Genomic DNA, 15,003 nt, shown 5'->3' with positions numbered 1-15,003 from the left:
TTTTAGTTAAAAATCATTAGCAAAACAATTCCTTTTGGTTGATATCATAAAACGTTTCCTACTAGAAATAAAACGTCAGGCATGAGGACATCTATGCAAGATTTCATTTGTTGGTAAAGGTAGGGGTGTAAAAAAAAAACCAGAAAATTGGAACCGGGAAACTGGTTGAAAAAAACCTGTAACCAGGTACTCCAATTCCGGTTCCGGTTTTTGGCACCCACTTATAACCAGGAAATCGGGTATATATATATATATATTTTTTTTTTTGGCTTTTGTTTTTACTTTACGTTTATATTTGCTTTTGAGTTTTGACTTAGAGTGTTTATATTTGTTTGTTTGTTTGTTTTAGAGCCCCTTGTTACAGCAGCCCTCTGCCTCTATATATGTTTCCTCTCGATTTCTCCTTCTTGTTCAATATCTCTTATTGTCTAAGCTTTTGCGTTAAAGAGTTAAGCTTTTATTTAGTCACAATCTTTATGACATGGGTTATTGTTGCTTCTTGTTTTTGATGAAGGCTCTCTTTATACAAACTCATATAATAAAATGACATGTGTATCTTAACATGTGAAAAACATATTTTTTTAATATGTGTTTTTCACACATTTTTATTTTTATTTATCTATTTGATTATTTTCTTCAATAAATACATCAAAATCCATTGTTCTTTTATTATTATTATTATTATTTTTAAAATTAATATAATAGTAACTTGCAATTGTAATATCAGACTGAGCAGGCTAGCAGCCAAGGGTTGAAGACAACATTGGAAAATGTACGAAAAAATTATATTATCTGGTTTAAACAACTGTTCCACACCACTTACTCCAATTTAATTATTATACCTCAAATCCCAATGCGGCAATGCCTATGTTTAATTTCCCACGGGCAATTCACCCCACTTGAATTGTAAAAGCATCTTTCGACCTTAACTCCAGAGAGGGTGACTTCTTCCATGGCTTTCCAGCAAGGAGCCTCTTCCTCTTTCTCTTCCTCTTCCAACCGCCGATGGACATACGATGTATTCTTGAGTTTTAGAGGCGAAGATACACGCCACAATTTTACTGCCCATCTATACCATGCTTTGCTTCAAAAGGGAATCAACACTTTCATAGATGATGATCAACTTAGAAGCGGAGAGGAGATTTCTCCAACACTTCTCAACGCTATCGAAGACTCAAAGATTTCAATCATTGTATTATCTCAAAACTATGCATCATCCACATGGTGTTTGGATGAGCTACTAAAGATCCTTGTGTGTAAAGATACAAATGGACAAATGATTCTACCAATATTTTACAAGGTGGATCCGTCGGATGTACGACATCAAAATAAGAGTTTTGAAAAAGCATTCACTAAACATCAAGAGAGGTTCAAGGATGACATCAAAGTGCATAGGTGGAAGGCAGCGCTAATGCAAGTCGCCAGTTTGTCCGGGTGGCATTTAGAGAATTATGAGTAAGTTTTTTTAGTCTTATGCATTTTTATAGACTAACATACGTCCATACATGTGTGTGTCTATATATAAATATGTCTATATATATGTTAAGGAGATTGATACATTGTGTAACTTTTTAGTGATCTCATAATATAGCATGTTGAAACACCACTCAATCCAAAAGTTTTAGCTTATAGGTTTGGGCCCAACTTCTCATATGAAAAGTTCAACTCATAATTAAATGTTTCTAATCTATTGTATTCGGTAGGAATGAAGCCAAATTTATTGACAACATCGTTCAGACTGTCTCAAGAATCGTAAATCCAACATACTTACATGTTGCCAAGTATCCAGTTGGAATAGAGCCTCGTGTACAGCATATCAAGTCACTTTTAAGTATGGAGATAAATGATAGACGCATGGTAGGAATCTTAGGAGCCGGTGGAATTGGTAAGACAACTATTGCAAAAGCTATCTACAACTTGATTGCCTCTCGGTTTGAAGGTAGTTGTTTTCTTGCCAACGTTAGTGAAACTTCTAAGCAATATTTGGGTCTGGTCCAACTACAAAATACACTTCTTTCGAGAATCGTAGGACATACTATGAAGGTTGACAGTGTTGATGAAGGAATTATCATGATAAAGAAAATGCTTTGCTCTAAAAGGGTACTCCTTATTCTTGATGATGTGGATGATAAATTAGTCCAATTAGATAAATTGGTTGGAGAAGTTGATTGGTTTGGTTTAGGAAGTAGGATCATCATAACGACAAGAGACAGGAAAGTATTGACTAATCATGGAATAGTTGATGATCTAATATATAAGGTGAAGGAATTGGACTCCAACGAAGCTCTTGAGCTCATTTGCTGGAATGCTTTCAAAGGAGACAAACCTACTGATGATTTTATAGAACTAATGGAACATGCAATACGTTATGCTGGTTGCCTTCCACTAGCTTTAGAAGTGCTAGGTTCAGATCTACATGGCAAAGATATACATCAATGGAAAAGTGCATTGGATAAGTACAAAAGAATTCCTCACACAAATATTCAAGAAAGACTTCGAATAAGTTATGATGGATTGGATGAAAATGAGAAGAATATTTTTCTTGACATTGCCTGTTTTTTCAAAGGATGGCCGGCAGATCATGTAATTAAAATACTAGATAGTTGTGATTTCTTCCCAATTGATGGTATCAAAGTGCTTATAGAGAGGTCTCTCATTACCATTGATACGTACAAAACTTTGGCAATGCACGACTTATTGCAGGACATGGGTAGAGAAGTTGTTAGACAAGAATCACCTGAAGACCCTAGCAAACGCAGTAGATTATGGTTTCATAAAGATGTTTGTTATGTCCTTGAGAATGGTGAGGTAAGAAGTTACATTAAGAGACTCTTTTAAGTTTATATTTGTTTCTTTTTCACAAGTACACATCCAAAGAAAAATATTTTACTTCTTTCTTTCTTTGTAAAAAATGATGAAGAATTATAGACAGACACACACGTGTATATATAATATATAAACATATATTTATATACACGTATATAAAAGAGAATAAAATAAGTAAAATGATTGTAATTAAGAATAAATAAATTCATCATACAAAGTTCTCCTTTATTCTATTTCGTAGGTAGGCATAGTTGTTTAGTATTTTGTTTTTCTAATACGTAAGAGTTATAATTGGAATAATATAAAAATAAAATAAGAAGAACACGCTTACTTTGAAACATTTTAGTAGTAAAAGTAAAATCACCTATTTTGAAAATCTAAAAATGAAAAGCAACGTTAAAAGAGGATAGATGGAATCGAAGTTTGTTTCTTTTTTACAAAGTATACATATATATATATATATATATATATATATATATATGTGCAGCAAAACAAAAGTTATAATTCTAGCAAGCGATAAAATATGGAAAACTTTATGCTTTGATTTTCCTCATACACTACTGATTCATTGTCTTACTAGGGAACAAGCAAAATCCAAGGCATATTGGTAGATTTGCCTGAAGGAAACATGATGCGCTTGAGTTTCAAGGCCTTCAAGAAGATGAAAAGGCTTAGACTGCTTATGGTTAAGCCTAATGCGCACTTTTCTGGAGAGCTTAATTTTCTCTCTAATGAGTTAAGATTACTTGATTGGCATGAATGCCCTTTAGAATCTTTGTCATCCATTTTTCATATAGAGAACCTTGCTGCTTTAAGAATTCCTGGGAGTCCTCTCAAGAGATTGGAGGGAATTGAGGTACAATTATTGTTCTTAGGAAAATTATTTCATGACCCCTAGTGCTTTCACTTCTTTTTTGTTTTTTTGTTCCTTTTATATATATATATATATATATATATATATATAACACATTGAGACCCTAGTTTCCAATTTTATGAATTTTAGATTTGTGCTTCCAAAATTTGTTAATCAAGACCATAGTTAGTTTTTTTCCCTTAAAATAGATAACATAAATGGTATTAAAATACATTTATGTCTCTAACATAATTTTAAAAAAAATATATATATATATATATATATATATATATATATATATATATATATTTTTTTTTTTTTAAAAAAAACGTGGCTGGTTGTGGCCGGGTGACAGCACCCTATCCAGCCATGGCTAGGCTTTGTGCCAGGACGGCAGGACCCCATCCATCGCCACATGCCACGACTAGGCTGGATGCCAAAGCCACAGCCATGGTCGCATGCCATGGCCAAGACTAGGTGCTTTCTCCGAACCACGGCGAACCGCACCTTTTTTTTTTCTTTGTATTTTTTTCGTATGAAAGGAATAAGTGTATTTTCATATAATTTTTGTTATCTATTTGATGAAAACACTTACAAAGGTCTTGATTTACAAATACTTGAAGCACAAGTAAAAAATTCATCAAAATAGAAATCGGGGTTTCAATGTCAAAAAGTGTAAGCAGGACGGGGTATTGACATAATTTCCATTGATTTTAAAATTTCTTCCTTTAAATTTTGTGGTAAATTTCCTTCAAACTAATTTATTTATTTATTTATTTTTCCTGCAGAATTTTCAAAGCATGAAAATTATGGATTTCTCTTATTGTGAATTCCTAAAAATATTCCCCGATGTTTCAAGGATTTCAAATTTAGAGGATTTGAGGCTTGATGGTTGTACAAATTTAGTTGAGATTCATCATTCTGTTGGATTTCTTGATAAGCTAGTTTCTTTGAGTCTTGGTGAATGCTATAACCTTAGCAGTTTTCCTAGAAGCCTCAAATTGAGATCTCTAGAATTTCTTTGCGTTACAGGTTGCTCAATGCTTAACTACTTTCCTGAAATTGAGTGTGAGATGGAGTGTTTAGAAGAAATCATCTTTGCAAACACTGGTATAAAAGAACTACCTTCATCTATTAGCTACCTCATTGGGCTTACAAAGTTAAGACTACAAGGTAACATAAACCTTATGCATCTGCCAAGTAGCATTTATGAGTTACAAAGTATAAAGCGTATTTTTCTTGATGGTTGCTCAAAACTTGTTAAGTTTCCAAAGAAGATGGGGGATATTAGACAATCCATGTCCTCTAATGTATTTAGAGAGGAATCAGAAATTTCATTAGGTCCAAACTTACTCCCATTGCCACCTCCTACGAATTCAAGTGTTTTTAATGATGATTGTTCATCAATAGTATTTCCAGCACTACAACAGTTGCATTGTATCTTATTAGAATCAAGTTTCTTTAGGATATTTAATTGCTCGTCCACATTGGTAGTCTTAAATCTATCAGGGAGTGCTATTGTTACCATTCCTGCATGCCTCGAAAGATTTGTTTGCTTGTGTTACCTTAACTTGAATAATTGCAAGCAACTTCGAAAAATTCTAAAGCTTCCACCAAGTATAAAAGACGTGTGTGCAGAGGGGTGCAAGTCATTGGAAACATTTTTCGGAGATCCACGAACATGTCAATTATTTAATACATGGTGGTTACCAGATCTTGTATGGTATGAAACAACTTTTTCGACACGAGGCCCTGTGGGCAGTGGTGCTCCTGCTGCAACCTATCAGAATGTGCAAACTGTGGCAATACCTCAGCCATTGAGGGTAACTTCTTTCCTCGATGGATTAAGATATGCTCTCTCTCTCTCATATACAAGTATGTGTGCCTTGATTTGTAGGTTGTATCACTGAAAATTTGTCATATTCGTGTAACAGGGACCTCTTCAACCTCGTTACTTTCACTGTTTAGTTTCGGGAAATAAGATTCCAGATTGGTTCAACCATCATGTAAAGGTTTCAAATAGTAATTCATGTCAAATAAAGATTGATAAGCCTGCAGAGATGCTTGGGGAGTTCACAATAATTGCTTACTCTGCTGTTGTTAGAATAAAGGATGTAGAAGAAGACGATGATGTTTCACACGAAATTAGTACTTACGTCAGCACTACTAATAGATATATTTCAACGGAAATCTATAGTGACACTGCATATTTGGATAGATCGGCCTCAGAATATGTATGGCTGCATTTCCATGTCCCACAATATTCTTTTAAGCTTCCAAGTGTTGATCATGTGCAAGTTAAATTTGAAGTTACAAAGCCATTCTACTTCAAAAGTTGTGGATTCCATCTGGTACGTCTGTGTAACGAGAATGCGATTGATTTAATAGATGGAATTCAACGGAAAAATAGACCTGTACCCTGTGGTGATGGAAACTTGGAATCCAACAAAAGTGTCATTCTTCAAATGTAGAGGATACGCCGCCTGGTGAATAGTAAGTACATCAAGAGACACCTTCGTTTTCTCCATTGCTGTTTTCTCTGTTTTCCTCACCTTTGCTTTCTCCAATTGTGCACAAATTTGAAGGTTCTTTTTACATTTTCTTTTTCTTTTTCCTCGAATGACCCCAGTTCTAGCATTTATCTTGCTGATTTGTCCACTTAATAATTATGGATCAACTCTTCCTAGTTTGGAAGCAGATCATGCTATTTTTTGAATTTTTGGTGCAATTGACAAACAGGGTTTGATATGGGATATATTATTCTATATGGTTTTGGATTTCTTAGAGATGAGTGAATATTTCTCCAACACGTAATTTTATTTTCAAGGGAATGAGCAGTATATTATTTTTATAAATTTAGTTAATCCATTTCACAACTCCATTTTCTGTGATATCTGGAGGCCCGTTTGTTAGAATGGATAGCCATGTTTATCCTGACTATGTGAAAAGGAGTTTATATTTGTCTTTGTGTGATGTGGTGTATCTATCAATTGATCTCATTGAGTATCTAGTGAAAGCGTTTTGGCCTTATACCAACTAAATTATGTTTTAGTCTTTAGATCTCTACATAAAGTGTTTTATGTATTGATATTTATAATACATGCATATAGTTCAAGAGTGAAGTACATTTTCATTTAAAAATATATTTCTTGCCATTTTCGTTTATTATAATTGTTTTGTGCTTGAGATGCATTTAATGCCTTGATTAGTCCTCCCCTTTGGATTCTTTCACTAAGCATATAAAGCGTCGGTTCCTTTTTCCATTTTTATGACAGGATTTAGAAATGACACGAATTTGATTCAGAGCATCTTCAGCAGTAAGAGGTATTTTACCTAGTCAAAAAGCACAATTTTTTATTTTAGCTACTCATTTTTTAATATCAACTCCAACAGATCCTTTATTTCATTCTCTATTTTTTAAAATATTTTTTTAATATATATATTTTTTTTTAGATCTGCGACCGCTTTTGCATCATCTTGTAAATTGCAATAGAATTGATTCACGCAACATACCTATGTGTTATTTTTATTTTTCAATTTTTAATTTGTCAATTATATGCATGCTATTCAATTTTTTTTTTTTTTTTTTTGAGTTTTTAGGGATCCAAAAGACTTGAATTTATATCATAAATTCATGAACAGAGAAGAGAGAAGAGAGAGAAACGTTGAGGGAGGGAGAGAAAAGAGAGAAACGTTGAGGGAGAGAGAGAAGAGAGAGAAAATAATTGGGAAATTAATATTATATTCAACAATCTAGTGTGCTACAGTGAATAGCAACATATTGCTATTCACTGTAGCAGTTACGATATAATAGCTAATACGAAACTATTCTGTTTGAGCAAAAAAAAGGACAAAAATAACTAAATATAGCTAATATCTCACTTTTAGCTACACTGCTGGAGATGCTCAAGGACTCGACTTCTATGCGGTAAGCCAAACTACCGCATATCTGCAGTAGTTTCGTTTGAGGGTTGAGATGCTTCCAGGCAAGCTACTCATTAATTACACTAACGCCGACAAAAAAAAACAAACGGAAATTAATCCCGTTAACTCCCTTCCATCCCATCTTCTTTTTTTTTTTTTTTTTTTTTTTGTACTTAATAGTCTGCTGTGAGGTTCCTCTGAATCATCATCATCAAAATCAGAGACTGGGGCTCTAGGGCTTAGTTCTTTACTTTGTTTTAAAATCACTTTCTGATTGCGTGGCTCTCGATTGCGTGGCTCTCGATTGCGAGCATGATGACTAATTGTAGTCCTGGCCGTTACAGAAGAAGAGGATTGCTCAATCTTGGAAGAAGCACTACCTAAGGCTTGCCTGACGGATGAAGCATTGCCTGATGGACTTCCAGTATAAGGTGGACGCCTCAAACCCTTATTTCGAAGGCCCCCTGTCAACATCTTCACCGGTACTTGAATATCTTATAAGAAGAACTTTGAATATGTCAAAAATCTTAGCCATTTCTCTGTTTTGTGCCCCTGTTTCTGTAGTTTGATGTTTAATTTTAAAGTAAAGGCTTTTGGCATTTGGTTATTCATTTGAAAATCTGCATTGTTAGGGTGTTTCAAATTTTTACTTTGACATTTCTTTTTTTTTTTTTTTTGCTTCCTGTTTGTTGGTTACTAATTTTGTGTTCTTTTGGCGTGAAGGAAAAATATCTTGTGTAAGAAATCTGCATATTTCTGACCTATTTTGGGTAGTAGATTCTGGAATTCTAAAGAATATCTGTTGGGTGATTGAAATAACATTGCTATGATCCTGTTTTCTGCTGTTTCTATTTTAGTTTTACATGATATTGAGAATTTCAAGCTTTGCCTTTGATATCTTGCTTTAAGTGTATGTTTTGTGTTTGTTAAAATGCACACTCAATCATTTCTTGTAATATGTAAGATTGCTACTTTACATTTTCAAAGTTTTCTCTCACTCGCATTTTTCTTTTTTGGGCTTGCAGATTTTCTGAAAAGATAGCATGGAGGACAAGTGTGCAATTAAGAAAGATGTTTCTGAAGTATTACGTTATCATTAGAACTAATTCTTTTTCATGTTGCTTTTTCTCAAATTCAATCTTACTAATCGTAATTTATGGCTTGTGCAGTTGATAGGCAATACGCCAATGGTATATATCAACAATATTATTGATGGTTGTGTAGCCCGTATCACTGCGAAGCTTGCGATGATGGAACCCTGTTCTAGTGGTAAAGACAGGCAAAAATAACTCGTTATTCTTTTACATTGATTGTGTTTTGCTTAATATTAGAGTGATCTAGCAACTAAAGGATTTCCTTGAGAATCTTTGGTTCAGACTAATACATTTGCATAATCTACAAATGTTTTTTTCCAGATTGTTCATACAAATTCAACTTTGCCTCTCTTGTTCTAAAAGAACTGCAACCCATCCCACCCTACACATAAAATTGTCTTTGTGATGGAAGCTATGTGCTCTTGTCTGTTATACAAGTTCCATTACACATCCTATATACATTTTAATTACACTCTATGCTGATGTTAACCCTCATTATCATTGCCTGTTTTTCCTTTTCCCTTAAGGAAATCATGTTGATTATATTAAATGGATATTGTCAAATTGCTAGATATGTTGCCATATAATTGAACCGTTAACTAACATAGCTTCATTCCTGATATGCTTGAATGAAGCCAAAAGACTGTCCTCATTGAGCACACTAGTGGTAACACAGTAACACTGGCATTAGATTGGCATTTATCGCAAAAGGGCATTAAAGAGTTGATTTGTTTAAGTTTTTGAACAAGGAATTTATTTATATTTTTAAGTCCTAGAGGGTTGTTTGTTTTAAGTTTAAGCTGCTGCAATAAAGCTGGCTAAGAGGCCAGAAAATACTGGAAAACTGATTGTTGTAAGTCTTAAGTGCCTTCTTCAAATTGAAATAGAATCTTCCCCCTTCCACACTTTGAGTAGAAAAAACTTCTTGTGGTGGCATGGATATGAGTTTGATTACATTGGTAGTTGGAGAAGTTTTATTAATGTACTCATCATGTTGTACTTTCAGAGAAGGAGAACTTGTGTCTATATACACTTCCAAATGTGACATGGGAAGTTATTCTACCCGTTGAGAAAGTGCCTCCAGAGCTTCATGAGCCAAGATTAGGCATTAACTTTGCTAGGGATGGGATGCAAGAAAACGACTGCTTATCACTGGTTGCATTTCACAGTGATTATTGGTTGCTTGCTGTTGCATTCTATTTTGGTGCACGCCTTGGAATTGAACCATGGACATTCGGCCAAAAGCTTGGAGATGCTATCTTGACAAAGTGTAGATTGAATGTACAATTATTAGAATACTTTGTTAGTAGCTGTAATGTTTGTAAATGTTATGTTTCTCTCAAAAGTGCAGTTGCATTTTATTCCATTGTAAAAATTCGGTTAGATCAAAATTAGATCAAAGCATTGTACAAAAGAAAGTGCAAAACAAACTAGATCAAATTGTTAGTAACTAATTGTAATTTTTAAAATTACAATTAGATCAAAATCTTATAATTCCATAGAATAAAATCTCTACCCATGTTGTAATCTATGTCAAATTACATAAAGAGCTCTAGACTGACATCGAAGCATTGTATAAAAGAAAGTGCAAAACAAACTTAATAACACCAACTAATGGTTAGGAAAAAAATTCCACAGAGTCGTATCATGGATGTTCGAACTTGTAAGGAGACTTGAATTACTCTCGGTATCCTGCAATTTTGCAAGCAATGAGAAATAATTACAATAGTTATTAGCACTAACATTATATATGCCTTAAATAAAAATTTAATAGAATAGTACCTGTTGTAGTGATAAAGGGTCATTAGCACTTGTAGAATGAGGCACGTACAACACCTATGTCATATTTTATTGATCAATAATTGTATACAATTTCTTCAAGTAAAATCAATTGAGATGAAAAAAAAAAAAAAACATAAGACAAAAGCTAAAATATTGATACCTCGTCTGAATAACGATATGACAAAGGATTAGAACTATTAGCTCCATGCATCGATGAAGTTGTACACTGACCCTATTTTAGTTACACACTAATTAATAAATGAAACTCATATTAAACAAGTTAAATGTATAAATGTGAAATATAATATAAAGTTGCAAAACTATTACATGAATATACTGATTTGCTTGTGGGGGATGATTGTTGATACTTTTCTTCTTCGTTTTAGTTACTTCAGTACAACTTTTGATTCGACGCTTTCCCTTACAACCTTGCTTCTTTTTTATGCCTTTAGCACTTATGGTTGTCATCTCATCTAATGGATTTTCTTGAAAATTATCAACTTGGCTAAGATTGGATTTCATTTTCATTACATCTTCAATCTTTTTGCTTAACTCAGCATAGTTTTCCAACGCTATATTGTATGCTTCTTCACATTCAACTGCTCGACTGATAAGCTTGACATACATGGGGCATAAAGACTTATATCGATATGTAACTTCTAAATTGGTGTCTATTATTATTTCATGTCCATTGAAGTCTTGTACAATCTCATTCCTTGCATTTTTTGTCCATCTCTTAAGGATGTACTTCTCTGGAAGTACCTTGATATTCATAACATCAAGTATTTTTAAAGCTTGGCCACACAAAATTCCACATCTCTCAAACTTTCTGCAACTACATGAGACATTGTTTTCTAAAGATTTCCAAATGACTCTGCGATCTTGAGGCTTATCATAAAATGACACTATATATTCATGAGATGAGTTTATTTCGATATGCTCCTTAATATAAGCTCCTTGGAACTCTTCGTATTGCTTTTGAAACTTCAAAAATGGTTGAGAAGTATAAATCTTTGCTGCTTGTACCAACATAGGTGATAAGATCTTAATTTTTGGTAACTTTTGTCTTAAGTTATATTCCGCCAACAATTCCTTGTAGCGCTTATCATTCAATAATCTTTCAAAATGTGTGAAGAACTTTACAATATCATAATCTGACTGTAAATAATTCTTCAAGCTAGCATTCAAACTTTCACTTATTTGTGTAGAATTTATTCCTGCAGAAAAAGACATCTTGACATATGCTTTAGCCAATTTCTCTTTCACTTCAAATAAACGTTGTAGCCAAGAATTGTCATGTAGATTGTACTTATGAAGTATAGCATCCCAAGCAGTGAGCAACTCCTCTTCCTCTTCCCAAACTTTAAAACATGCACTGAGATCACTCCTAAACCCATTCTTATCTCTTAATAAATGGCCAATATGTTTCTTTAGCCCATTTCTCTTTCACTTCAAATAAACGTTGTAGCCAAGAATTGTCATGTACATTGTACTTATGAAGTATAGCATCCCAAGCAGTGAGCAACTCATCTTCCTCTTCCCAAACTTTAAAACATGCATTGAGATCACTCCTAAACCCATTCTTATCTCTTAATAAATGGCCAATATGTTTCAAAGCATTTTGCATTAAATGCCACTTACACAATCGATGGTAAGTATTAGGCATCACCAATGAGATAGCATTTGCCATTGCAGGATCTTTATCAGTAAAGATTGTATTTGGCTTTTTCCCCGACATTGCTTCAAAGAAAGTTTCAAACAACCACTGGAATGACTCTATAGTTTCATCGTATAGAAGTGCAGTCCCAAATATCACAACCTCTCTATGATGATTAAACCCAACAAATATTGCGAGTGTACGATACTCCTTATTAGTTCTGTATGTCGTATCAAAAGAAACCACATCACCAAATAACTTATAATCAATAATCATTTGTGCATCTGCCCAAAAAATATTTGTTATTTGTTCTTCTTCATCCAATTGTAATGCATAATAAAATGAAATATTTTCTCGCCTTTTCTTTTCCAAGTATTTAAGTAAACTCTCTGACTCACCATATTTCAGCTCACGTTGTCATTTGCTATGAAGGTAATTCTTATGATCCTGCTTGGTGTAACCAAGAACATCTCTTCCACCGGCTTGCCTACCCATAAACTCATACGAATCCTTCAATTTTATACCACTATCATTCACCAAATTGATTTCTAATGCTTGTGCTTGTGAGATCCTCCTTTGTGATGGCATCATGTGAGCACATTGTGAAACATGAGGAGCATGATTATGGCCGAGCTCAAGACTATGTATATAATATTTTTCATTTTTCTTATCAAGTCGAATTTTCATATGTGCTTGGCAACCTGTCCTTGTTTCAGCTCGGTCATGTGTTTTTTGACCATCTCTATCCCATTCATCTCGAAAACCCTGTTTACAACATACAAATTGTCTTGAAGTCACCACATCGTCTATCTTTCTTTTATTACACCAATCTTTACGAATACTAAATCCACAATTTCGTCCATACTCATTATAAAAGTTGTATGCCTCTTGTTCAGAATCAAACTCAATGCCAAGTTCCGGCGTATAATCAGTAATCACATTTTGATCATTGTTCTTGTTCGTCTCCTCCATGTAACTATTCAAAAAATAAATTAAAATGTGTAAGAATCTTAAAGTCTTGTTAGACCATTCTAGAACACTAAGAGGATGCTATGTGAATTGATCACAAAACATAGGAAGTTTTGGGCTTTATACGTCAAGAAATATCTCCAAAATCAAATCCACTGTAATTTTTTTTTTTTTTGTGCAGTTTAAAAAATAAGAATGGTAAATCGTTTATAAAGTACATATATAACATAAAGCTAAATTTATGCAAATTTGTCCCACAAAATAAGATAGGAGAGAATTAAAAGACAAAACATAGGTATAAACATAGTCTTCACTTTAGAAATTTTGATGTCTTTTTTATTGTAATTTAAAATTTAAATTACAACGATTATTTGAATTGAATCAGAAAAAGAAATAAAGAAAGAAGGAATTAAAAAAGTGAAATGAAAAAAGAAAAAAAAAAGAATGAATAAACTTGAATCAAATATTCTCGTGATAAGGAACCTCATAATTATGACATCATAGTAAAAAAAAAAAAAAAAAAAAAACTGAATCGTACATGGAACTTGTATTAGATATAGTTATATACGGGTCTTATAGTCATTGTATACATGTTAAAAAATAAAAATTATTAGCATCCTCTACGGGTACTATTCTTCACCAGCACATTGACAGATCCCTAATTTTACAAAAAAAAAAAAAAAAAAAAACCAATAAAAATTGAACTTCAAGTACCAGTGAAGATGTTTGAGAATACCCAAAACTCAAAATCTGAAGAATACCCAAAACTCAAAATCCAGTAGAATGGGTGCCCCGCCACTTGAAGAAATATCAGGCCTGTCTGGGTAGAAAAAGAGAACAGAGAGAGACGTATTGGGTAAAAAAAGAGTAAGAGAGAAGATGGGATGGAAGGGAGTTAACAAATTGAACTTCAAGTACCAGTGAAGATGTTTGAGAATACCAAAACTCAAAATCTGAAGAATACCCAAAACTCAAAATCCATAGGATGGTTGCGCCGCCGCTTGAAGAAATATCAGTCCTGTTTGGGTAGAAAAAGGGAACAGATAGAGACGTATTGAGTAAAAAAAAGAGAAAGAGAGAAGATGGGATGGAAGGGAGTTAACGGGATTAATTTCCGTTTGTTTTTTTTGAGTTGGCGTTAGTGTAAATAATGAGTAGCTTGCCTGGAAGCATCTCAACCCTCAAATGAAACTACCGCAGATATGCGGTAGTTTGGCTTACCGCATGGAAGCCAAGTCCAATTTGATTAACCCTAAATGTATGTATATATGTCTATATATGGTATACACACACTACCTTTGATTTCTGTTTATAAATATCTCTTTATTTGGACTGTTTGGTAGGTTGTAAATGTAGCGCAATTGAAGAATTTTCTCTTTTTTTTTTTTCCTCTTAAGCTGAACATAACATTGATCAATGTTAAAACGTCTTCTTTGTGTTCTTCTTGTGTCTTTAAATAAATAATTTAATTTTTAAAATCACTATTGTATTAAAATTTAATAGTAATTTATCACAAATTTAATAATAATTTTTAAAGTAATATCAATTTTGAAGCACACAAAAAGACAGGTAGCAATACTCTGTTTGATAATACTTTTTAAGAGGTGTTTTCGTATTTTGATTGAAAAAGAATTTCAGGGAAGAATTGACGGTCAACTTGGCTATGAGAAGGGTCCTTTTTGCAGCTTCCTCGTGGGAGTAGGGACAGATCACTAATCATTGATGCCTTGATGGGTTGGTGGAAAAATTGTGTATGAACAACCAAGATCGGGATCCCAACAATAGCTGGAGAATTGCATTATCAAATTTTTTTGAAATCTTGGTCATTGAATTTCATTCAAGGGTCTACAAGTCGCCATGTGTCTCACTAATTAAAAAATAATAAAATATTATTTAAA

General features: G+C 33.4%; 4 protein-coding genes across 4 annotated transcripts; 2 read left to right on the top strand and 2 right to left on the bottom strand.

Moving 5' to 3' along the window:
• The first annotated feature begins 952 nt into the window (after positions 1-952).
• On the top strand, positions 953-6,150 carry LOC132185467 (TMV resistance protein N-like). The gene is made up of 6 exons (XM_059599236.1): positions 953-1,455; positions 1,704-2,443; positions 2,567-2,808; positions 3,407-3,682; positions 4,468-5,502; positions 5,614-6,150. The coding sequence occupies exons 1-6, from the start codon at positions 953-955 to the stop codon at positions 6,148-6,150; spliced, it is 3,333 nt and encodes a 1,110-aa protein (XP_059455219.1).
• A 1,809-nt stretch (positions 6,151-7,959) lies between these two features.
• On the top strand, positions 7,960-10,092 carry LOC132185466 (PHD finger protein ALFIN-LIKE 4-like). Its single transcript, XM_059599235.1, has 4 exons — positions 7,960-8,085; positions 8,629-8,685; positions 8,773-8,872; positions 9,704-10,092. The coding sequence occupies exons 2-4, from the start codon at positions 8,647-8,649 to the stop codon at positions 10,090-10,092; spliced, it is 528 nt and encodes a 175-aa protein (XP_059455218.1). The 5' UTR covers positions 7,960-8,085; positions 8,629-8,646.
• Positions 10,093-10,308: 216 nt separating this feature from the next.
• On the bottom strand, positions 10,309-12,412 carry LOC132185465 (protein FAR-RED IMPAIRED RESPONSE 1-like). Its single transcript, XM_059599234.1, has 5 exons — positions 11,941-12,412; positions 10,807-11,840; positions 10,640-10,711; positions 10,480-10,533; positions 10,309-10,389 (listed from the first exon to the last, which is right to left on the bottom strand). Exons 1-5 carry the CDS (start codon positions 12,410-12,412, stop codon positions 10,309-10,311), a joined length of 1,713 nt encoding a protein of 570 aa, XP_059455217.1.
• A 141-nt stretch (positions 12,413-12,553) lies between these two features.
• On the bottom strand, positions 12,554-13,108 carry LOC132185464 (protein FAR1-RELATED SEQUENCE 5-like). Its single transcript, XM_059599233.1, has one exon. It carries the CDS (start codon positions 13,106-13,108, stop codon positions 12,554-12,556), a length of 555 nt encoding a protein of 184 aa, XP_059455216.1.
• Between the last annotated feature and the right edge of the window lie 1,895 nt (positions 13,109-15,003).

This window comes from Corylus avellana, chromosome ca6 (genome assembly GCF_901000735.1).
Source record: "Corylus avellana chromosome ca6, CavTom2PMs-1.0".
Taxonomy (NCBI): Eukaryota; Viridiplantae; Streptophyta; class Magnoliopsida; order Fagales; family Betulaceae; genus Corylus; species Corylus avellana.
This window is presented reverse-complemented; position numbering and strand designations above follow the sequence as displayed.